At 39.1% G+C, this 25,164-nt stretch overlaps 1 protein-coding gene across 10 annotated transcripts in view; it reads right to left on the bottom strand.

Annotated features, from left to right (window-relative positions):
* TTLL7 (tubulin tyrosine ligase like 7) overlaps positions 1-25,164 on the bottom strand; it is a 202,131-nt gene that overhangs the window by 33,149 nt on the left and 143,818 nt on the right. For all 10 annotated transcript variants that reach the window (XM_089515542.1, XM_089515539.1, XM_089515544.1 and 7 more), the window contains 6 exons: positions 23,241-23,335; positions 18,911-19,058; positions 18,716-18,789; positions 16,644-16,779; positions 16,044-16,130; positions 5,387-5,576 (listed from right to left, as the gene is read on the bottom strand). In XM_089515542.1, coding sequence (XP_089371668.1) covers positions 5,387-5,576; positions 16,044-16,130; positions 16,644-16,779; positions 18,716-18,789; positions 18,911-19,058; positions 23,241-23,335 — 730 coding nt within the window. The remainder of the gene's footprint in view (positions 1-5,386; positions 5,577-16,043; positions 16,131-16,643; positions 16,780-18,715; positions 18,790-18,910; positions 19,059-23,240; positions 23,336-25,164) is intronic.

A 25,164-nucleotide genomic window follows, 5' to 3' on the forward strand; every position in this document is an offset into this window, starting at 1 on the left:
ACTCAGACAAAGGAATAGTTACCCAGCAAGAAGAAATCAAAAAAGTTTTCGTCGAATATTATCAAAATCTCTACAAAGAAAATCAAATAGATCGAGAAGAAATCAGAAAATATGTAGCCTCATCAAGTATTGGAACTTTAACAGAAAGTCAAAGGTCACAGTTAAATCAACCAATACAGATACAAGAAATTTGGGATGCAATTGATTCTAGTAAGTTAGGGAAATCACCAGGAAATGATGGATTGACGGCAAGATTCTACAAAACATTTAAATTTGAACTGGGACCCATCTTACAAGAAATTATGAACAAAGCTTTAGATGAGGCAATACCAAACTCCTGGAAAGAAGCGGAGATAATCATGCTCCCAAAAGAAGGGAAAAATAATTTGGAACCAATGAACTATCGCCCAATCTCACTCCTAAATAATGATTATAAAATCTTTGCCACAATTCTAGCAAACCGTTTGAAAATTTGCCTTAAAGATACAATTGATAAAGACCAAAGGGGATTCCTTCCACATAGATTTATGAGAGACAACTCAAGAATTCTACTAAATATCTTGGAATATTATGAGCGTCATAATGATAAACAATTAGGATTACTGTTTATTGATATAGAAAAAGCCTTTGACTTGGTGAATTGGTATACCCTGGTAGAAGTGTTAAAGAAAATTCAAGTTGGATCAAAATTTATTAATTGGATCACTAAAATATATAATGACCAAAAAGCTCAGATCAGAATAAATGGCGAAAAATCTAAATTTATTGATATAAAGAGGGGTACAAGGCAGGGCTGCCCACTCTCTCCCCTCTTATTCTTATTAATAATGGACCTGTTATTAAAAGAAATTAAGTCAAATGACCAAATAAAAGGTACAAAAATCAAAAACCAGAGTTATAAAACTAGAGCCTTTGCAGACGATCTGATCTTATTTATGGAAGAACCGACTGGGAACATAGAACCAGTTATGGAAACTCTGGACAAATTCGGCGCAATGACAGGCTGCAAAGTTAATAAATCTAAATCAGCTTTTCTAATTAAGAATATGAGTGAGAGAGAACAGACGCAACTGGAAGATAAATCAGGCATCAAAATTGAGAAGAAAGTGAAATATTTGGGTCTTCAGATATCAAATAAATTAAACAATTTATTTGAAATCAACTATAAAAAAGCTTGGGCTAAAATAAAGCAAGACTTACTCAAATGGAACAAGCTAAACTTATCAATTACAGGAAGAATTGCCAGTATAAAAATGATGGTATTACCTAGAATTCTATTCCTGTTTCAAATGCTCCCTATTATTACATCCGACAAACCATTTAAGGAATGGGATAAGGATCTTACGCAATTTATTTGGAAGGGTAGGAAACCCAGAATCAAGTACAAAAACTTGCAAGATCTGAAAAATAAAGGAGGATTAGGATTACCAAATTTTAAATTGTATTTTGAAGCCTGTGGACTTTTGTGGCTTAGAGAATGGATATTGTTGGAAAATCCTAATCTTCTAGAAATTGAAGGAGATGGTAATAACTATGGCTGGCATGCCTACCTAATCTACGGGAAGGACAAATTAAACAAATCATTCAAAACACATTGTATCAGAAATTCCCTTATTAAAATATGGAACAAATATAAATTAAGAGCTTTTCAAAATATTGAGGGCTGGGTTTCACCCCAAGAGGCATTTTATAGAAAGGAAATGGTGATAGATTACAAATGGTTTAGATATAGGGATGTGTTGGAGAAAAAAGGAGAGGAAATATTTTTGAAATCAAGGGAACAATTAAACAAAGAGGGTTGGAGAATCAATTGGTTTGCATATAGTCAAATCGTTTCAAGATACAAAGAGGACCTTAAAGAACACAAAGTAGAAATAATACAAGGGAACTCAGAATTAGGAAAACTCTTGCTGGAAGATAACCTGAAATTAATTGGGAAAATTTATAAAATTCTACTATCTTACGAGCTAGAACAAGAAACAGTGAAAGAGAGCATGATTAAATGGGCAAAAGCAATAGGCCACCCAATATCCCTACAACAATGGGAGACCTCTTGGAAAAACAATTATGAATTCACAGCGTCACAGAACCTAAGAGAGAACTATTACAAAATGTTTTATCATTGGTATATAACTCCAGCTAAAATGGCAAAAATATATAAACTTAACAACAATTTATGCTGGAAATGTAAAAAGGAAATAGGAACTTTCTATCACTGTTGGAGGGGGTGCAAGGAGGCCAAGAAATTTTGGAAATCAATAAGTAATCAAATTGATCTCATAATGGGGAAAAAAATACAACTGATACCAGAAACAATGTTGTTAGGCATCATGGACGACAAGATGAAGGGCAGCGAAAAGAAAATCCTATATTATTTAACCACATTAGCTAGAATAACCTTTGCCCAGAAATGGAAGAACGCAAACTGCCCGGAGATAGAAGATTGGATATTAAAATTATATGATGCTATTATGATGGACAGATTGACACAGACACTCAATAATATTGGTAAAAAGCAGAGAGAGGATGAATGGGAGAAGGTAATCAAGTTTTTAGAATTAAATTGGGGAGAGATAGCAGTAATATCACTCAAATAAGAGATCCAGACTCAGTTAGCATTAAGGAATATCTGTAATGGGTGAAACCCTAATACTAATGGGAATTTGGGATCCACTAACTAGGTACACTTCCAGAAAGTCAAGAATCATGAAGAAGACAGATAAAGAAGATAGGAGGAAGTCAATATATGTGTGTATTGTCAGGATGAGAGGAAAGTATGACTGGGAAGTAGAATAAAGGAGGATTGAAGTTTAGGAAGAGAAGGTAAGGGTAGCAAGAAGTAGTGGAAAGGGTATGTAAGTGTGGAAGGTTTGAGTAGGTAGTTAAAAATAATAGAAGGAAGATAAGGGAAGTAGAATAGGACAGAAGATATAGAAAGGAAAAGAGAAGTGAACTTAAGAAGGAAGTAACAAAGAGAGGATGAAAGAAGGACAAAGAGTGGGGAGGTAGGATGGTTTGGTATGAAATTAGGGGAGAATAAAATCCGAAATAATTTATATTAATCGATAAGAATAATTGTAAACAATTGTAGATAAGTTGTATGCTTGAGTTGGTGTCATTGTATGATATTGTATTATTGTGTCTTAGTATGTTTTTTTAATAATAAAATCTTTTTTAAAAAATTAAAAAAAAAATTTTTTTTTCTTCACCTGTCATGGGAAAATGGGGAATCCCCATCACAATCTGCTTCATACCGAAAGCTAACCAGTCAGAAAAGAAGCTAGGCTCAGATTCTCCATGTTGATATATTAAGCTAATCCACATTCAGGAAGACTTGGGTAGGGAAAACTATTTTTCGATGTGCATTCAGAAACAGCACTGGATTGTAAGGAATGTACCACAAATGTTTTCTAAATGTTTGAAGTAGGGCCTTGAGTTTTGTATGAAACAGTTAACAGGGAATATATCTCAAGAGACCAAATAATCCATCTTGTAAAACACCCTGTATAGCTACATCTGTACAGTGAGAAGCAGCTGGGGGGGGGCGGGGGATGGGGATGGAGTTGGCCTTTAGTTCAATGAACAAGAACTGGGGTGAGGGAACAAACAACAAACAGTAGGCTAGAGGAAGCATCTCCTTCTCCTAGAATGGTACAGTTATGCCACAGCTAAGATGGTATGGGAAGCAGAAAGAAAGACCTAGATCCCATTGTTGGATTGGTAACAACACTTATATAGGTTTCTTTGATTCAATGGGTCTTCTCTAAATGGGACTAACAAGTGAAATCAGGTGCACTGATTCAGCTCCAGGTGCCATACCAACAACTTCCAATTCTGGAGAAAACAGTCACAGTCAGGTATGATCGTGCATACCTTTATAATTAGATTACCAGAAAAACGCTGTTATGGAGACCCACCTTTGAAAAACATGAAAACACCACTTCTTCCAGAACATCACTACAAGAGTTTTGAACAGTGGCAGAGCAGTTTTGTTTCTGTTTTGTTTTGTATTTTGTCTTTAGAAGATCATGTTACTCTTATTGTTATACAACTGCACTGGCCACCTGCCTATGGACATAATTTAATTTTTTGATTATCAACTTTAAAGTCCAAAATGGCTTAGGTAGAGCCTATTTACGACCATCTATCCTGATATTAGGCTACCTAATGAGATTAATGGTGAATTCCTCATCAGTATACCACTACCTTCTGTGGTATGGCTCACTGGAATGTACTTCAGCGCATTTTCTCTTATAGCATCCAGAACATGAAACTCCCTACCCTAGAAAGGTCATTTGAATCCTGCTTTCCCATTGTTGTTGTTGCTGTTGTTTTATTATGGCAGTTTTCTACTGTCAAAGGAAAGACTTTGACATTCCATTAATGTATTGGCCTGAGTCTTTCACTTCCCTATTCCTCATCTCCTTATTGCTTTATTCTCCCAACACACCATGGACTGGATTGATTTCTGCTTGTTTGATTGATAATTACGAGATTGATTTGTACTGATGGGAGCCACAAACAGGTAAACAAGAGTAGGACCATTTCTCTACAGTGAAAGAAACCAAAGCAGGAACTGCTAGAATGGAGTGGGAAAGCTTTGGCCCTCTATACACTAGTCTTGGTCTACATGGTATCCATAAATCCCAACCAGTTTGGCCAGTGGTAAAGGATTTTAGGAATCCTAACACAACATATCTGGGGAGCCAAAGGTCCCCACCACTGCACTGTATTCCTCCTGCCATCCCATCCCTTCCAAACATGATAGGAGGGAATAAAAGAAAGAGGTACCCAAAGAATATTTTCTGAAGCTTTATATATAGGCCGAGTCTCCCTTATGCAAAATGCTTGGGACCAGAGATGTTTTGGATTCAGATTTTTTGGATTTTGGAATACCTGTACTTGCAGATATGTACACAATGAGATATCTTGGAGATGGAATCCAAGCCTAAACACAAAATAAGGTGCATACACCTTATACACACAGCCTGGAGATAATTGTATACAATATTTTTAATAATTTTGTGCACCAAACAAAGTTTTTGTACAATGAAACATCAGAAAGCAAAAGTGTCACTATTTCAGTCATCCATGAAAAACGTTTTTCATTTTTGGAATATTTTGTATTTCGGAATTCCGGATAAAGGAGATTCGACCTGTAGTCTTAATATAATAAAAGGGGAATCCCTTCCTCTTCTGCCCATGCACAATAAAGATACAGAATTAATCTATTTACAAGTCATTCAAAATATCTCATATTTGAAGATCAAAAAAATAAATCTAAATTGAGCAATCTTTGAAACATTTCCCAAACAAGGTCATCCTCACCCTTTTTAAAAAAAGTATTTCAAATGTAAATTTTTAACTTCCTGTTTATTTAACTTACTGGATCGCTCTATTAATTTCCTATCTTCGAGATCAAATGAGACATTCTTCTCCTTCTTTCCATTTTCATCTTCTCTCTCAAGGTCTTCCTCCCATTCAGATGTTTCACTGCTGCTTTCACAGCTACTGCCACTGCTGTAGTTCTTGTTCTTCTTCATGAACTGGGCACTCTCTGGCATGGAATAGAGGGGCTGGGGACAGGATGGGAGGAGCAAAAGAAATTAAAACCTTTTCAAAGCATCCTAGAATGCATTTTTACTACAAAATTACAGCACTCTGACCACACTTTAATTGCCATAGCACCATCCTGGCATAGGATACCTAGAAGGCTCTGCCAGAGAGCACTTAATGCTATACTTCAGAGAAGTGGACTGGAGCCAGGTAGCAGAGAATTCAAAGCATATCACTACACTATAAATCCCAGGATTCCATAAAATAAAGCACTATCAAACTTCTATAAGCATATAAAAGTGGATAGACTTCTGGTATCTGTGTGGATCATAGTGGGTGCATCACTACAAGAGACTGAGAGTGGAAAAGGCAAATAATTTCTGAAATAGCTGGATACAATAGACAGACAGACAGACAGACAGACAGACAGAGGATGGATACAGAGAGGGAGAGAGGTGATAGAGTTTGTTTCAGTTATGCTTTATTTTGCTTTAAGTGCTCTGAGACACTAGGATGCAATGCCAGACAGGTCTTCTGTACCTTTAATATCTATGAATATCTATGAAGAAGAGAGAATTTCAGCGAGTATGGCTTGCACAGCAAGCCTCAGCTTCCTAAATTCCTTTTAGAACAGAATTAGTAAACAGGTTAAAACCTGTCTCCCAGTGAAAACCATGGCATTTCAAAGTATCTAGCATGGACCAAAGTCAGGTCTGAAGTTGTTAACTGAAAAATACACCAGTCTTAAGTAGTGTGGGAGGACATAGCTTTTTAATCATACTTAAGTAAAATTTACTTTTTTGTTAAATATGCTGTGGTTTCCCTGGATGAGGCTCCTTTTAGTGCCAGCTGTTGTGTTGTTGTTGTTGTTGTTGTTTTCTTACCCAACAGCATTAGAGTTTGTTGGACATTAAGTGCATTTGGCACAAAGCAGATGCTTCCCGTTAGGGCAGGCAGCAACTGAGCTGGGCAGAATTCCAGAAAAAATTAACATTTTAATTTAAATGGTATACAGCAGTACGGGAAGCCCAGGCAGTTTTCCAACATTGCAGCCCTTTCAAGACCTTTCAACCAAAGGTCCTTTATTACCTTTTTGCAGTGCAATTGCCAATGCAGAGCTATTCCCCATGATAGACTCACACACTGCTTCAGTTACTTGGACATTCAGAACATGTGGGTGACTTTGATCACATGGGTGCTTCTTGCTGCTAGGGATGTAATGCTTTGTTCATGTCATTCTTATATGGGAGAACAAATAATTTATTCAGTTTTCTCCTCACTAAGAGAATGTCTTCAAAGACTGTGCAGTTTTCGAAAACGATCTCATAGTTCAGCACTGCTGTCTGAAAGATACCTCTCTCTTTCCAAGTGTCTGCTACCCCCACCAATCCTCACCATTTCATCCTCTTCCTATGATCCTCTATTGCAGGAATCTCTAAAGGGATATAAGAACATATTATTGAAGAACAGCTCGCCTAGCATGTTTAAAGCTGTTCTAAATGCCAAATATTGCATCAAATATTACCAATTTGACTTGATTTTTAAAATATAAAGGACGTAGTGCTTGTGAGGGAGCTTTGCCTCTTTTTTAGCGAGAACCTGAGAAGACAATAACACATTTGAGTAGAATAAGTGGAGACTGAAATAAAAGGTTGCAGTGCAGAGTGAAGCTTTCACTCACTCTGGTGATGAGTCTGTGGCTCTATGCATTTTTCTTTAGTTTTAATAATGCAGGGAGCCAACAAGTCCCAGGAGCAACAGCCACTACTACTACTGCGGAGAAAGGAAGTTGAGACGAGGCAATTCTGGTCTTGTCTGCATGGGTGATTTACCCGGGATTCCCCTCGGGCTCACTGAGTCCTACTTACATGGTGCAGGACCAAAACCCCAAATCAGGTCCTGCCTTCATGACCCCTGCACTCAAATTGGGGCTTCTTCCTCCGTTGCCCTAATTACATAATACACCATTTGCTGCACATTTTCGGTGGGTTTTCAACAAAAACAGCAGCTGCTTTTTCCTTTGTGGTCCTTCCAAGTTTCCTGGTGCCACTGCTGTGTGCTTGAGTCACTCTGACATCAGACTGAGGTGCCCAGCCTCAATACTGTGGCTTGGCACCTCATATTGACCTCAGCATCAACACTGAGTAATGAACAGGGACTGTGAGGGAAGGCAGGCAGTCACTGGAGAAGATGAAAACCCGCAAAGTAAGGGGCAAATTCAAGGGGAGTTCAGGGCCAGAATATTCCAAGGGCAGCCAGATTACTCCAACAAGTGTAGATGACCACACACACACACACACCCCCGCAAATATACTGAGCTGAAACCAGCCACATCTTCATTATCTGATTTGCCTCCTTGCTCCTTCCCTTTCCTACCAGCAAAAAGCAGTGGTAGCAGCCAACCCCAGGGCTTGAAAGCTGCTAGGGAAAGGAGAAGGAACTGTGGGAGTTGACTGAATAACTCTCTCCCCCATGCACCAGCCAGGCAAATGATTGGTTGCCTTCCCCAAAGCCCACAAAAAGCATGTGGACTTCTGGGAAGGACACAAGTGAATAGCAGAAGGCCCCCACTTGCCCACAGTACTACAAAAACAGCTGTTTGAAAACCTGGGGCCAGGACATCTTCTCACTCAGGGTTCTTATTGTCAAGATTTCCAACAACAACCAAAGCACTCTGTCAAATTCTAGCACGGTTTCCTCATGAGTTATGGCTGCCTCCTTTTTTTGCTTTTAGATCCCTCCTCTGGTTTGGAATATTGATTTGAAACTCAGAACTGTGACCTGGACAACAACCAAAACCATAGATCCTAAGTTATGAAATCTCGAGTTATGACTGCCACAGACAGACTTCTTTCTTAACAGTATCAAGGTTGCACACATATATATATGGTCAGCACTCAAAATGGCTGCTAACAAGTCAGACAAAGTGGCAGTCTCTTTCAGCCATGGCCATTTTGAACTCTGGAGAGCTGAACAGAGAAAGCTGGTAAGAACAAAAGGTTATTTGCTGACTATGAAGGTTTGGCTCTGGAGCCAGGTCTTGGATCTGTCTCTCTCCACTTCCAGACACTCTCAATATTGGCTGGTATGTTGAGAGAAAAACAAAATGAGTCCACTCCATTTATAATGGAATAGGTTTTTCACCATTTATCAAAATTGCCATAAGTCTTTCCTAGTTCAATCCATCCTCTTGCTCATTAATATAATGTTGCAACATAAACTATTACAATCCAGGCTTGGAAAGAAATTAAAACAACAACACTGCACTGCTGGGGAATAAAACCCTAAGCAAAGGAAAGAGGACTTGCCCTGTTATGTCTCATTGTAATCCCATATGCATATGGAACATTATATCCAGTCAGGGTCATTTATCTTCCAAAATACCAGGAATAGGGAAAGCAAGAGCAAGAGACAGAAAACAGCCAAAGGAACAAAAGACAAGGTCAGATAATTGTCCTTCCTGCTTCCATAAAGCAGACACAAAACAGAACATCAGCATGAACAATTCTCTTGGAACATATCATTTGCTGCAAGAAGGCTGCCCTCCCCAGCCATGACTGTTAATCTTTTTGCCAGCTGAGCTGTTACGTTTTTATTTGCCTGTTTTCTGATGATTCTTCAGTGAAAAGTAGGTCACTCAACATAAAGTGACCAATTTATCTTCTTATTGCTGTGCAACACATTCAGCTGAGAATTGTGGCGTGCCCTGTAGTCCATCAAATAGTCCACAAGCCCAGTTATTAATCTAGCACCCCAGAGGGGTCACAAGGAAAAGGAAATTGAAGAGCCATCTAAATGCCCCAGCTTTACTAGAAGGACTAAATCTATCCTAAAATATCTCAGTAAATTAGCAGCTGCCACCAACGACTAATTTAATAGATGAATAGTTCTTTTAAAGATCAGGAGAGTGTTAGATTCAGAACTTGGAAGATTTTTTACTGTAACTCCCAAAATCCTTCAACCAGCAGGACCACTACAAATTGGCAAGTTCTTGGTAGGTCTGATTCTGTCAATAGCATCTGGGGAATCAAGTTGGAAAAGGCTGGTTATGGAAACAAGCCAAGATCATAATCCAAAGTTTGAAGCTGGCCTGTTCCCTAAATCTGGGCAGGCAACTTGGCTGGCAATAATACAGGCACAGCTAGAGCAGTATTGCCAAGCCTCATGATCTACAGATGTTTTGGAGTACAATATCCCTCAACCCCAGCCATCATGACCAGAAGTCACAGAAGATGAGGAAGGCTGTACTTCAAAATTCCTGGTGGACAAAGAGTTGCTTAATCATGTCCTGAACTATAGTTAACACTTATCACATTTTGTTGAGATTCAAATATAATGACAAACTGTGGCTCATTAAAAACAGAAGGAGAAAAAAATACATAAACTTTCAATCCCCTCGTGGCTGTGGTGGAGGAGGAGAAGGGATAGAAGGGTTTGCACCCTAAGACACAAGACTTGACTACACTGGCCAGAATACTCCGGGCTGCTCCCAGAATATTCTGGCCCTGATGCTGTTCCACATTGCTCCCATGACCACTGCACTCCATAGTGATATCAGGTGACTAGCAATGTGTCCCATTGCTACAGAGTACTCTGGATTTTCCTGCAAAAGTTGGAAGAAAAGGTGAGTTTTTAAGAAATAAGTAAGCAGGTATAGGGTGGGTTTAGTGCGGAACTTGTCATCCCTTGGAAAGACAGTCTACATTTGAAACAGGGATTTGGCCCTGTGTCATGTAGACAGATTGTGATGAGGCCTGCGGGAAATTGGTTTAATTGGCCCATGTAGACATGCTCATAGTCATAAAGCACTGATCCTAATTTAATGTTACATCCAAAAATATGCAATGGCAAGCCCTGCCATAGGATATTGGGGTGGGCTGAAATGGAAGTCAGTATGTTGTTGCCTTAGGAAGCAAGGTGGGAAAGAAAGAAGATCAACACATGGGTATGACAGGATTAGAACTGATTGAAAGGGTGAAATACTGTGCACTCCAACTCTCCATTGCAAGGATACAATACAAAGTCAAAGGAGCACTAAATGAATGCTCTACACACATGTCAGGAAGACTAATTTATACTCTCTAGCTTAACATCCACATCATTGCATGAATTTAACTTTCTTAGGGAAAAGCTGTACAACATAAGTGTTTTGCTTACTGGAACAATTACATCTCCTAGGAAAAATGACTGGCTGAATTTGAGCAATAAACCCATATGGAAATAAGTTATACAGAAAGTACACCTTTACCCTATTTCTTGAAAATCTCCTCAGAAACCTGACTTCTTGAAAATGCATAAACCTCCAGATGTCCTGACCTATTCACATTGAAGATTATCACACCAGTGCTTACCATGGGGTAAGTGCTGGTAAATCAACATTCAAACATTGAGGAAGCACGCACATCTGAAAGCCTGGTGCTCTTCTTCAATGTCAGACAATCGTCAGCTCCCTCTAGCATCACTGAATCGTTCGGGGAGAGGGAATTTCATCTGAATGGAAGCTTTGCATTCAGAGGAAATTTCCTCTCCCCAAATGATTCAGTGATGCTAGAAGGAGCCAACAATTCCCTGACATTGTGGAAGCCTGCCAGGCTTTCACACACACGCACTTCCTCAATGTTTGAGAGGTAACCACTTGAGTGATAATCTTCTTTCTCTCTAAAGAGACCATTGTAGGTCTTCTGTGGCTAAAGTAGACTCCAGGACCTTGAAAGCAGGTTAAACTTTTATTTTAAGAAATAACCAATAGGGCTTTGGTGTCATCTAACATCACTTAGAGAAGAATGGAAGGATCAGCTAAAGGAAATTTGTGGACATTTCTCCAAGGTTATCAATATCAAGTGGAGGAATAAGGGCTTGATGTAGTAGGCAAGATTTTGATCTTAGAATTATAGGGTTGGAAGAAACCACAAGGGCCATCTGGTCTAAACCCCTGCCTTGCAGGAAAACACAATCTAAGTACTGCAACTTCTGTTTAAAAACCTCCAAAGAAGGAGACACTACCACACTCGAAGGCAGCAAATTCTACTATGGAACAGCTCTTACTGTCAAAAAGTGCTTTCTAATGTTTAGGTGAAATCTCCTTTCCTGTAGTTTGAATCCACTGCTCTTGTCCAAATTTCTGTGTCCAAGCAGAACATTAGCTTGTTCCTTCTTCCATATGTTGCTATTAACTATCTTTGTGTTGACCTCGACTCATGGAGATCTTGTGAATGAGACCCCCCCCTCCCATGAATCCCTATCCTCAACTGATCTGTTCAGGTCCTGCAGGTTCAGGCCCATGACCTTCCTGATTGAGTCAAGGCATCTGGCATGTCGTTTTCCTGTCTTTCTACTGCCTTCTATCTTTCCTAACATTGTCATCTTTTTTAACATGTCATGCCTTCTCATGATATGACCAAAGTATGACAGACTTAATTTGATCATCTTGGCTTCCAGGGAGAGCTCAGGCTTGTTCTAGGATACATTTGTCATTTTAGCCATGCACGGTATCCTCAGCACTCTTTTCCAGCATCACATCACAAAGGAAATGATTTTCTTTCTGTCCACTTCCTTCACCTCACTAATCTGAACATGGTGCTGGGGAATATCATGGTTTGGATGAATCCGACATTAGTGCTCAATTGTATATATTTACACTTTAGGATCTTCTCTAATTCTTTTATAGCTGCCCTTCCCATTCCTAGTCTTCTTCTGATTTTTGAGTACAGTCTCTGTTCTGACCAATGTTTGATCCAATGTACAGGGAATCTCTAACTATTTTGATTCCCTCGTTATATAGGTTGAATTTATTTAAATTCTCTGTGGTCATTATTTTTGGGGAGGTTGTGTTCAGCAGTAAGCCTGCCTTTGCATTTCTTATTTCCTTAGTAAATTTTCCAAGTCTATGATTTTTCCACTAGTAATATGGTGTTGTCTGCCCATCTTAGATTGTTGGTGTTCCTTCTTCCTAACCCCATTTCTCCTTCTTCTGAGTCTAAGCCCACTCTTCATGATATTTCTGCATACATGTTGAACAGATAGGATGACAGAATGCAGCCTTGCATGACCCCTTTGCCAATTGGGAAACATATTCTCCATATTCTGTTTTAACAGCAGCCTCTTGTCCTATGTACAGATTTTTCATCAGGACTGTCAAAGATCCTTTCAAATATTTAAACATGGCTATCATGTCACCTCTTAACCTTCTCTTCTTCAGACATGTTCCAGCTTGTCAATATCCTTCTTGAACTGTGGTGTATAGAACTGAACACAGTATTCCAGATGAGGTCTGACCATAGCAGAATAGAGTGGTACCATTACTTCCCTCAATCTAAACTCTATACATTTATAGAGACAGCCTAGAATTGCATTGGCTTTTTTAGCTGCTGTATCGTACTGCTCACTCGTGTTCAGCTTGTGGTCTACTAGGACTCCTAGATCCCTTTCACAAATACTGTTGTCAAGCCAGGTGTCACCCATCCTGTATCTGTGCATTTCATTTTTTCTGTCTAAGTATAGCAATTACATTTCTCCCTGTTCAAATTCATTTTGTTAGTTTTGACCCAGCACTCTAATCTGTTAAGGTCATTCTGAATTCTGTCCTCTGTGGTATTGGATACCCCTCCTAAGGAAAGGGGAGCAACTTGGTAGGTGTCTATTGATGTTAAACATGGTTGAGAAAAGATGGAACTGAAAGAGCTGAGCAGATTTTTAAGAAAAGGAATGGCAAAAATATAATGTGGTATTATTTTGTCAAGGCAGAAGGAAACATAGATTGACTGTGGTTCAACCTGAGCATCAAAGCAACTATGTCTCTGGATTGTACAAACTGCAAATTGGACAAAGATTGTTAAACTTCAATAGCCAAATATAATAATAATAATAATCTTTATTTCAGCCAACAGGCCATAAGACAACAAAGTGTGTATAAAATGCATAAAACATATAAAACATATAAAGCTTATTAAAATGGGGCTATAGAACAGATATTCATGATGTACTCGTAATATGTACATTTCTATATATACAGAAGCACTCACAGATGTATTAGATAATACTAAGCCATAAAACACATAGCCAAAATGGATATTTGTTTCAATAGCCAAATATATGTCTCTTAAGATCATTAGGGTTTAATATTCTACATCATTTCTCTTTTACCTGGGGTAGAGGCACAGCTCCATATCAAGGTATGCTGTCCCAGCCCAGGATTTCCTCTGCCCCATCCCGGATTCGCCCCTTTTCACTTGCTGCCCCTCACTCCTGGAACCTTCTTCCCCCACAAGCAAGAGCCATCACTTCTTTAACCAGCTTCAAAACGGAGTTGAAAACCATCTTGTTCAGAGAAGCCTTCCCAGGCATTGCATAATTGTCACTTACTATTTGATGTTCTTTTGGTGCCTGTTTATCAAACCATTTCCTGTATTGCTATGTACTGTATATGCATTATCCTACTTGAATGTATGTATTTTCCCTGGAAAATGATTAACCATCCCTTATGAAGCCAAGCCCTCCCTCCAGTCCATCTGCCTTGGTCCAGGCCTCGGAGGTAGAGAGGAACTGCTGGACCTCTTACCCTTTCCCTCCACCACTCCCTTCTTCTTCTGTGTCATGTCTTTTTAGATTGTAAGCCCGAGGGCAGGGAATCGTCTAACTAAAAAGATTGTATGTACAGCACTGTGTAAATTTACAGCGCTTCATAAATAAAGGTTAATAATAATAATCATCATCATTTTTGGAGCACCAGGTCTCCTTACCCCTTCCTAAAACCAATAACATCCCTTTGTATTACTCACAGTACTGCTTGGATTAGGGAATAATAAGACTACTAATGTGTCTACTAAAGAAGAGAGAAGGAAGCATCAAGCCCAGTTGTCTGAAAAGTGCTCTTTAATTGTTTCCCAGCCTGTATCACTGCATACGTGTTTAAATGAATTTTCTGATTACTAAACCTAATCATGTTCTGATCCTTCCCAACCAGCTAAGTACATTCTGCTTTTTGGGTATCAGAATGAGAGAATGAAAAAGACAACATGGAGCTGAACAAAGATATGCGAATGTGCAGCACTTCAAAGAGGTGCAATATTATTGGATATAAAAGAACTGAAACCAATATTAGGGAACATGAGTTTTCATATAAGAAGGTGCAAGGTGCCCTCTAGTGGACATAACTCAGCAGTTCGCTGCAAAAAAAATGCTTAACGTATGCTTAAGAAAACCCTATGAAAGTCAAAGAGTCACCATAAGTCAACAGGGGACTTGAAGGCACATACACACACATGACGTTCTTGAACGTCTATTGCTTTAGTAAAAGGAAAACAAAAATTGACATTTTCCTCCAAGATCAGGGTAATGTCCTCCCAGTCCCAGCATAAGCCAAATATCTTGCCATGTTGCATTAACACTGTAATTCATTTTCTTGCTCACTGAGGCCCCACCTCTGAGAGGGAACTCATTATTATGAGCACTGTCATAATAATCTCTTCTCGTTGCTGTAATTTGAGGGAATGGAGCAGTGTTAACACTTGTACAAAGTGGTCTGAGCATTTATGTCTTCTTTTTTTCTTTTTCTTTTTACTTTGAAAAAGGAGTCTTGCTTCATTCGGAGGAGTACAGGACCTTGGCAGTGGCTGAAATCAGACCAATTCTGAGTAGCATGATGATTTAGCTACTAGAAGACTAGAGCACTATAGATTACTGCAGGGTGGGAGATCAGTCCTCCAGTTGTTGTTGGACTGCAAGCCCCAGCAGCCATTAACAGCATAGCTAATAGTGAGAAATGCTAGGTGTTTCAATCCAACAGTATCTGGTGACCTCAACTCCTGGACTAGAAGGATGCAGCACCCCATCCCATTCACTCCTGCCATGGCTAGAGTATCACTTTGCTTTAGACTAGTCCAATTTGATTAGCACTAACATCACTGCTCTTTCTTTTTAATCCCCCCCTCCCAAAAAAAAGCCTTTTGAGCAGCTCATAGATTTAGGCTAAGCCCCACCCCCAAAACAAGTAACAATAAAAATGTTATTCATTTTGTACTGGAAAAAAATGTTGTTTCATTCCATTCTCCATTGCTCTACGGGGAAGGAATGGCCTTCCCTTCATTGACTCAAAAAGGTACATCTGTAAGGGCCATGACATTACTTGGTAATGTACTACTTCCAAACTTTGGCTACATGCAGCTCTAGACCAATGTACAAGTACATTACCAAATTCTACCTGTTGCATTTGATTAAGTGCAAAAATATGTCACATAATTCCGTGAAATATAGCAATAACAATAGCAAGTACATTTCTATACTGCTTATCAGTGCACTTAAGCATTCCCTAAGCAGTTTACAATCTGTAAACTAGTTGCCCCCAACAAGCTGGGTACTCATTTTAGCGATCTATGAAAAGATGCAAGGCTGAGTCAACCCTGGAGCCTTGCAGGATCAAACTCACAATCTTGTGGCTGTGAGAGGGTACAGTACCGGCATTTAACAACTTCGCCACCGGGGCTCCATACCTTCGGTCCACGTGCTCTGACTGATTTCCCCATTAGTTTCTCGTCATCCAATTCACACTGTTCTAGCAGATCCAATATGTCTTCTTCCTGAAAAGATAAATCCCTGGATTGGTATAAAAGTGAGGATGCGATGCTGGCAATAATTGACAAATTATGAATGTGGCAACTTGCTTTTTATCAAACAGTGGCTGGATTCCAAAAGGATGACCAGTGTAGACTTACAGAAGCTCAGTTAGTTTGATTGAGCTAAATTTTGTCATCTTCTATTGATGCCAACAAATCTGTTCACTTGGCCATTAGAGCTTGGGCTTTTCAACAGCATGTTGCTAGCTGACATAGTCTGCAATCCAGTATCCCCTCAGACTAGTGTAAATGTTGACATGCAGATAGGCAAATAAGTTTTGTTTCAGCACAGCAAACTGAGTGAACACGTATTAGCTACAACTTCCATCAGAAAGTTGTTTTTAAATACAGCTCAGTTAGCATCAAATGTTGATGGGGAAGTAAAATCCATTAGGAAGAATTCCTTAGGAATAGGAGAGCAGTTGACACTGCTCAAACTTAATAAGAAATGCAAGGTGGATATCAACCCAACAGTACCTTCATTCTCTTCAGAGGGTTGTTCATCTCTCGTTGAAGGGATGCTGCTCTCCCAGACAGGAATGTCTGAAATGAAGTAGCTAGCAGAGTTTCATATTTTTCCAGTAGCATCTTATCATCAGGAGGGTATATCCGCCTAGAGTTTTAGTAAAGGAGGAAGAAAAAAATATGAAGCAAAAACAAGGATTATCATCTGTAGAGTTCATCTGAAGTGAACAAGAGTTTCACATGGGTAGAATAACCCTGTCTCCACTCCTTTTGACAGCCTGTGTATATGAGATTATCTGCCCCACCTTATGCACAAAATTAAATCTTAAAAGATCATTGGGTAGCGATTTTGTTCAGTGTTCATCACTAGTGTGAAACACAGACTGTGAAAAACACTAATTCTAGTTCAATGACTTTTGTGGGTGATTTAACCAAGCTGTGGATTAGTGTTAAGCAAGGAAAGAAAAGCAAAACAGGAACAGCATGTATCATTCTATGGAAATATGAAGTCTTTGAATACTCATTGAAATCTCAACTTTAGGTATGCTTGAGATATGAAACATTTTAAAAAATGCATTCATAATGCAGAAGTATAAAAAATGAATGTAAGGACCAAGGAATGTCACCAAAGGGAGTGAGAAATTCCATTAATTGTTGCCTTCTTCGTTTATCATCCATGAACCCAACTCCTTCTTCCTTTAAACCTAGGGTATTTGCCCACCCCCTCCAACATTATATGCTACCATCACCAGGGCCTGAAATTTTACTTTTTAAAATCACAACCCCCAGAAAAAAATCTATAAACCCAGCCATACTGGCTAGAGGATTTCAGGTGTTCTGGTCCACAAAAGGAACTTTTCCATCACTGGTCATCACCACAGTTTAATTGACACAGATCAGGCTGGATATAGCTAGAGAAACCAGATCAGCTATTTCATACATTTTTGCTGACACACATTACAAAACTCTAGAAAATATGTACCAATGTATCTCAATGATCACAGAAGTACTTGAACAGACAAGCCATGATTACTACAGAATACCTGCACATTTACCACAGGACATAGCTACAGTACATTTCATTGCCCTGCATGAAATTAAGGAGCTTCCCAAGGACACATTCCTTTGGCTGTGCATTTGGGGACAAGATTGAGCACAGGACAAGATGTAAGGAAGGCTCACAGGGCTATGATTGTTGTTTATTGTTGTGCGCTTCCAAGTTATTTTTTACTTATGACTCTAAGGTGAATCTATCACATGGTTTTCTTGGCAAGTTTCTTCAGACAGGTTTTGCCATTGCCATCCTCTGAGGCTGAGAGGGGGTAACTTGTCCAAAGTCACCCAGAGGGTTTTTATGCTAGAGTGGGGAATTGAACCCTAATCACCAGAGTTGTAGTCCAATGCTCAAACCACTGCATCATGCTGGCTCTCCTGCCTCAGTGGCAGACCTAATGTTTTCCATGCAGAAGGACTCTCTGCCATCTTCAGTTTAAAATAATCAGACCAGAGGCATCTGGAAAGATCACCATTAGAGATCTTAGGAAGCTGATGCCCAACAGAGCAGTCAGTATGAATTGGGTGGACAAACTCTCTGGCTTTGTATAAGGCAGCTTCCTATCTACCAAAGACAATGATAGGTAAACTGTGTTCCAGGGACACTTGCCCACTATTACTGAACTTCCAGCTTCAAAACTCCTGATAACCTTCTAGGTTCCCGAGAAGATAGTTTGAAATTAGGCCTTCCTCTGAGGTTGAGAATGTGTGACTTGCCCAAGGTCACCCAGTGGGTTTCCATGCCTGAGCAGGGATTTGAATTCTGTTTTTCCAGAGTCACAGTCTAATCCCAAAACTACTACACCACACTGGCTCACTGTATTCTGCACCAGTGTCAATCTTGCTGATAATGACTGTTTTTAAACCAAAAGCCAGTACCACTTTCAGATTTTTCTGCATATTCTCATAATTCCCTTCTATTATCCAGAAAAAGCCATCTTTGTCCAAATAGGTTTTAGGCACAGAAATTTTCATTACACTGCAGCTGTATCCAAAATATTTTTAACTGGAAGTTAGGATTATGCCATTACCTGTAATTTCCCATATGCCTGTTTTCATGTTCTTCTTTGGAGATCTGCCTGCGTACTTGTGCAAGTCTTTCTTTCTGGTAATCAAGAACATGTAAGAAGTGATTGACAATATTCATGGAAATAGAATCAGAAAATGTAGCTTATGTATGTCTGTTTTGTTTTTTGGGGTTGTTTTTTTTAAATATAATACTGTACCAGTTCTTCTTTCCTCCTTTCTAGGGACTGTCGTTGTTTCTCCCAGTCAGAAGATACAGGTGATAGCCTTTTCACTGAGCCTTGGCCATAAAGTCTCTTCTGAGCCTCTGCTTTTTGCTTTGCTAAATTTTTCCTTTTATCACTTGTTCTGGAAGAGAAATTACAGGCCAATATGATGATGAAAACAACATATCCATCAACATATCGACATGGACACTGCTCTCCAAATAAGAATTCTGTGCCCCATGAAATTTTCATTCAGTCCCCAATTTCTAGTATCACAGAAAGCAAGACACACCTAAAACTCTTCTATTTGCTGTGTTTACATTCCTTTGATAACTCTTCCACTTCCTTTTCTTTAGACTGCTAAGAGGTATATCCAACTACTCAACTGAAGTTTCAAGTTATTCCCAGGGTTGTGAAGTGAGAGTTGGATTTAGACCCCCACCATACTAGAGAACTATTGGCTAGTCTTCAATAGCCCCTTTTGGGGGCAAGGTTCTAGAGCATGTGGTGGCCTCCCAGCTCCAGGGGTTCCTAGATAAGATAAATTATCTCAATCCATTCCAATCTGGCTTCAGGCCTGGCTATGGGACAAAGACCACTATGGTCGCTACAGTAGATGACCTACAAAGGGAGCTAGACAGAGCGAGTGTATCCCTGTTAGTTCTGCTAGACCCTGTCATCAAATATGATTTTCATCTGACCTGGCCTACACCTATGACTTTGACAGAAGGTTGGTAATCACAAGTCAGTTGGCAAAGATTTTCAAGGCACAGAGATAAATAAGCTAAAGGCCAAGGATTCCATCCACCCAGGTTATAATTCTTCAGTTTTACCTGTTAATCTTCATATGTTGGGACTAAAGCATTACAAACAACACTGATGTTGTTCTAGTACTTTTTTGTTAACCATATTCCTAATATTGTTACTTTTCAACAGTGACTTAAATCCAACTGCTAGTCCCAACTAGATTAGACTCATAGAATAAAAGGGTATATTTTAGTCCAGACTACTAGTCAGATTTAGGACAATGTCTGGTAACATTACAGTTGGCCTGCCCCTTACACAGGCTTGCCTTCCATGGACTTGAGCTCATGTGGAAGGCAAGCCCCAATAGAAACAATGGAGCACATACCCATGGCATGACACAGGAGCGCGGCCCATTATCCTCTATGGAATTTGAGCCCACACTCAATTCCCCTTATGCGGAGGGGAGGAGAACAGATCCCCACATAAGGAGTGGACCGACTGTACTTGTTTCACTAGAAAAGTAATTATATGAATTGTAATTAGTCCTAAATTATTGGGGAGAGGTTGACTCTTTAGAATTTTTAAGTGGATTTAATAAAGAAAAAATAAGTAAAAAAATTGTGATAAATCAGCAACCAATAACTTTACTTTAAAACGTAAAGTTCCCAACTCTTCAAAACATATATTAATAAAAATTCTAAATAAAAAATTTATGCCAGATAAGAGTAATGAAGGAAAGACGTGGGTCTCATAAAATATCTAATATGCAGGGTTCATAAAATATCTAAAACTAAGAGTCTTAACACAGAAGATATTTGCTCAAAGAGAGTCAATTTCCCCTCTTTCATTAATCATTTTCTTTCAAATTGCTAAGATATTGAGCCAATATGTGTATGCATATCCAATGGGGAATTTGGATGCAAGACATCAGAAAGCTATTAACCAAAGGTGTTATGTCTAAATAATGTATCCAAAAGAAGGGAAAATGCAGACAGCTCTCCCAAGTGTCTTACTATAACTAGAAATCTTGGAAGTTGTATCCCATTCAAATCCTATAGTATTATGTGCCATGGAAGAAGAATTTGGGAACAAAAACATAACCTTTTCATGAAAGGCAAAGGGTTGGAGACTGTAGCAAAGTATGTATTTAGTTAACAGTTTAAAAGGCTAAAAATTAATGCAAATACATGTAATCTAGGAGGGGAGATGAATTCTTAAATTTGATTCTTTATTTCTATTTAAGATTAAGATAGATGACAACACTAAAACTCTTACCCAAATTAAGATGTCAAATGCTACCTGTGCTTTATCCCTCCATCACTCTAATACCTATTTTGATCTTTGGGAAGAAGGTATGTACCCTAACTTTTTCTCTCATTTACGTCACTTATAACTTCATCTCCTTATCTTTCCCAATTTGTTTAGTTTACTGATTCTCATGATTAAGAGCTAAACTGTCATAAAGCAATCATGAGCAAAAATGAAACTACCCATGTCAAACTCATGTATAAATCAAAGGCAGGCTTTGGGGCCAAAATTATGGATTTTGACCTGACCTGTGGATAGGTCAAATGTGAAATTTAGAGGTTCCTTCAGTGTGTGTATGCGAGCGACAAGAGGGAAGCAGCAATACAAGGCTTCAGTGTTCCAGCCTTCACTCCCAAGACAGTGAAGAGCACTGGTGGGACAGCAACTGTTAAACAAATAGCAATCAATCAGTCATAAAGGACTTGTCTGCTTTTTTCAGGACAGAAAGAAACTGCATGGGGAAATCTGAAAGAGCTGCTATCATTACCATACTGACCTGTAAATAAATCGACCTAGGATTTTGGGGTCAATTTTTGGGCATAAATTTTTAGACTTATAGACAAGTATATAAGGTAAGATTCCTATAGTCATTTTCATTAATTAAAGAAAGAGCTATGAAATGAAAAATCAGTTGGCTTCTCATTTAACTAATCAGTAAATTAATTCTGAAATTAATGCTGAATGATGTCCAATATACCTGAAACTAAAACTTGGATCCAAAATACACTGCAGAAATAATCCAGTTTGAGACCACTTTAACTGCCCTGGCTCATTGCTAGGGAATTCTGAGAACTGTAGTTTTGGGAGACATTTAGCCTTCTCTGGGCCAAAGCAGACAGCCTGGAAGAAGCAGCATTTAGCAGCTCCAGTGCCTATCATGCTGGGACTGTGGCAACCACACAGCCCACTCCCAAAGCGGGCCACTGCCACAGTCCTGAATGGACCACCAGCACAAGTGGAATTAATGCACTCTTTTTTATGCCAGCTCTTGCCACTTCAGCATGGCTTCCATCAGGGATGTAGCTAGGATTTTAGGAAGGGGGGGTCCAGACTAAGTGCCACCATTATAATGGGGCTTGGGTGTGGCGGCGCAGCAGCACACACCATTCATTTTTCTAATGGAAGGGGGGGTCCGGACCCCAAGAACCCCCCCCCCTTGGCTACATCCCTGCTTCCATATAGTTTCCGCCTGTTTTGGGGGCATGCATCATGTAAATGCCACACCCCCAAAGTGGATGGAAACCGTTTTATCTGGCCTGACTGTTTTGGGCCTCTGTCAGAGAGTTCTGGTGCCAAAAAAACTATAATTCCCAGGATTCCCTAGCACTGAGCAAGGGCAGTTAAAGTGGTCTCAAACTGAATTATTTCTGCAAGCATGTTTTGGACCATAGTTTAAGATCCAAAGAGATTTAAGACACTGAAGCTAAGGCAATATTCCATTGGTTGATTTGAACAATATACAATAACTCTTTATCCTAATCAATTCTAGCTGCATTAACATCAACTCCAGTTATTTTCAACAACAAAAAATTAAACTAGACTAACTGGCTTCAAAGTCTCTAAAGACGTAATTAGTATTTCCAACACAGGAGAGGCAAATGATGCACTCAGGACTGGTAGTGAATATACAAATATCAAAAGGTATTGCAATTGTAAATATTATCATGGGCTGATTCCACAGAACAGAAATAATCCAGTTTGACACCACTTTAACTGCTATGGCTCAATGCTATGGAATCCTGGGAATTGTAGTTTGTTATGGCACCAGAGTTCTCTAACAGAGAAAGTTAAATGTCTCTACAACCCCCAGAATTCCCTAGCATTGAGTCTTGGCAGTTAGTGGTGTCAAACTGGATTATTTTTACATTATGGATGCAGCTTTTGTCTATTTGACAGTTGTGGTGGACATCATGAAAGTAATTAACAATTTTAATGACAGTTTGTGGACTGTAATATTGCTTACACCAGAGCCTTCTTTGCCTTGAAAGGAAGGAAGATTCAAGACAACTTTATGAAACCTCACCAGTTAGGATGTACATTTAAAATGATTTTCCCCTTGCTGTATTCCTTTATACTAGCAGTAATTCTTCAGAATGTTCAGAAATCTTCTGGATGAATAATGTTTCCTCCCCTGCAGATGGCTGTTGTTTGTAAATACTTTAATATTGTATAATCTGCTTGTATATGTATATCCTCATTTTACGTATGTTTTGTGATGGCCCTTGTTCACAAGCAATAAATGGGCTAATTGATTGAAATATAAGTTTACCTGATATTGAGGAGCTTTAATGCATTCATCAGAACACCTTTTTTCACATCATAGTCTATTTTTTGGTCAGTACCAAAGCTTGGGGCTCGATTAATCTGAAAAATCGAAGAAGACAGAGTACCCCCAGGAATGTTTAAACCGCAACAGAATAGCTCAAAAATAGTCAGTCAGTTTCTCTGTCTTCTTCCTCATTCTCTCTCTTGTCTGTCAACACATCAGCCCAGGTTTTTTAAATTCCATCTTGCAAACTAGTTATGCACCTACACTCTGCCATGTACAGCAGCATCACCTGTATTGATGTCTCAGCTTTTCCCCAAACAGATTACAAATTATAATTGCAGTATAGTTGAAAACATACAAAAGATGGAGATTAAAATAGAATAAAACTATCAACAATATTAACTGTACTGTGTTTTTAGACTGTAACTGCTTTGGATCCCAATTCTGGGGGGAAAGCAGGATACAAATTAATATAATAAATAAATAAATAAATAAATAAATAAATAAATAAAACAAAACAACTTAAGACATACATTTAAAATTATTTTTAAAAGCAGTAAAAAGTACAATTTAAAACCATACAGTATCCCCCTAAAGCACTTTCATTTAAAATCTTCAGATTTTAAAGCCTACTGGACTAAAAATTTTAAAAGGTCTTCACCTACTGATAGAAGGATAGTAAGCAAGAAGCCATTCCAGCCTCCCTAAGGAGGGAATTCCAAAGCCTGGGGACAGCCACTGAAAAGGCCCTCTCTGGCGTACCCATCAACTGTAGTTGTAAAGGTGGTGGGACTGAACGAAGAGAGTCTTCTGAGGATCTCAGGGTTTGGAAAGGTGCATAAAGGAAGATACCATCTTTCAGATATTCTGTACCTAAACTACAGAGGGCTTAGTCACTTCCATTTCACATGAAGTAGCTGCTATCTGGTGCACCACCCACTACCTCCATCTGATCATAGAGAAATAGGTGGTTGTTGTTGTGTGCCTTAGTCATTTTCAACCTATGGCAACTCCAAGGTGAACCTATTACAGGGATCTGTTGGCAGGATTTGTTCATAGGATGTCTGCCTTTGCCTTCATCTGAGGCTGAGAGATGATGAAATGCCTGAAGTCATCCAGTGGGTTTCCATGGCTGAGGGGATCTCAACCCTAGTCTCCAGAGTCACAGTCCAATGCTCAAACCACTACACCATGATGGCCCTCTTAAGAGGTGCAGAAGACATAAAATATCTGAATTTCTATTGGATGAAAAGGGGGTTTTATACGTCTGGGTCAATTTCTACGACAAAAGCACAAGTGGTTTAAGTGGTCTAAATAGTTTAAAATCCAAGTACAATAAAAAAAAACAACCACTCTCTGTACCTTTTCTGTTATGTGCCTTCAAGTTGTTTCCAACTTCCGGTGACCCATAGCAAAAGTATCACAGAATTTTCTTGGCAAGATTTGTTCCTAGGTGGTTTGCCTTTGCCATCCTCTGAAGCTGGGAGTGTGTGATGTGCCTAAGGTCACCCAGTGGGTTTTCGTAATCAATCAGGGATTTGAACCCTGATCTTCATAGTTGTAGTCCCGTGCACAAACCACAACACCATGCTGGCTCACAGAGGACAAACGCTGGAGCTAAAATATGATTCCAACTTATTCTCTCCTTGATTCAGTTCCACTTGTTGACTCTTTCTCTTCTTGTCCATTTTCATTCCTCTCTCATTCTAACTCTTATTTCTAATGTCTTTACTCACCTGCTTTGACTTTTTCCTGCCCTCCATATATACTAGGATTCTGCACACACTAATTTCTCTTAACAGAGTCCAGTAGTTTGCATCCCTGATTATTGTTTCTGTTTATAAGCCTGTAATTTCCTTTATGAGCCAAAGCTGTCATATAGATGCACTGAATGCCATAAAGTTAAATACTAAATCAACACTGG

The sequence above is a fragment of the Sceloporus occidentalis genome, unplaced genomic scaffold, assembly GCF_023333645.1.
Source record: "Sceloporus occidentalis isolate IW3139 unplaced genomic scaffold, rSceOcc1.0.p SCAF_3, whole genome shotgun sequence".
In the NCBI taxonomy this organism is placed as follows: Eukaryota; Metazoa; Chordata; class Lepidosauria; order Squamata; family Phrynosomatidae; genus Sceloporus; species Sceloporus occidentalis.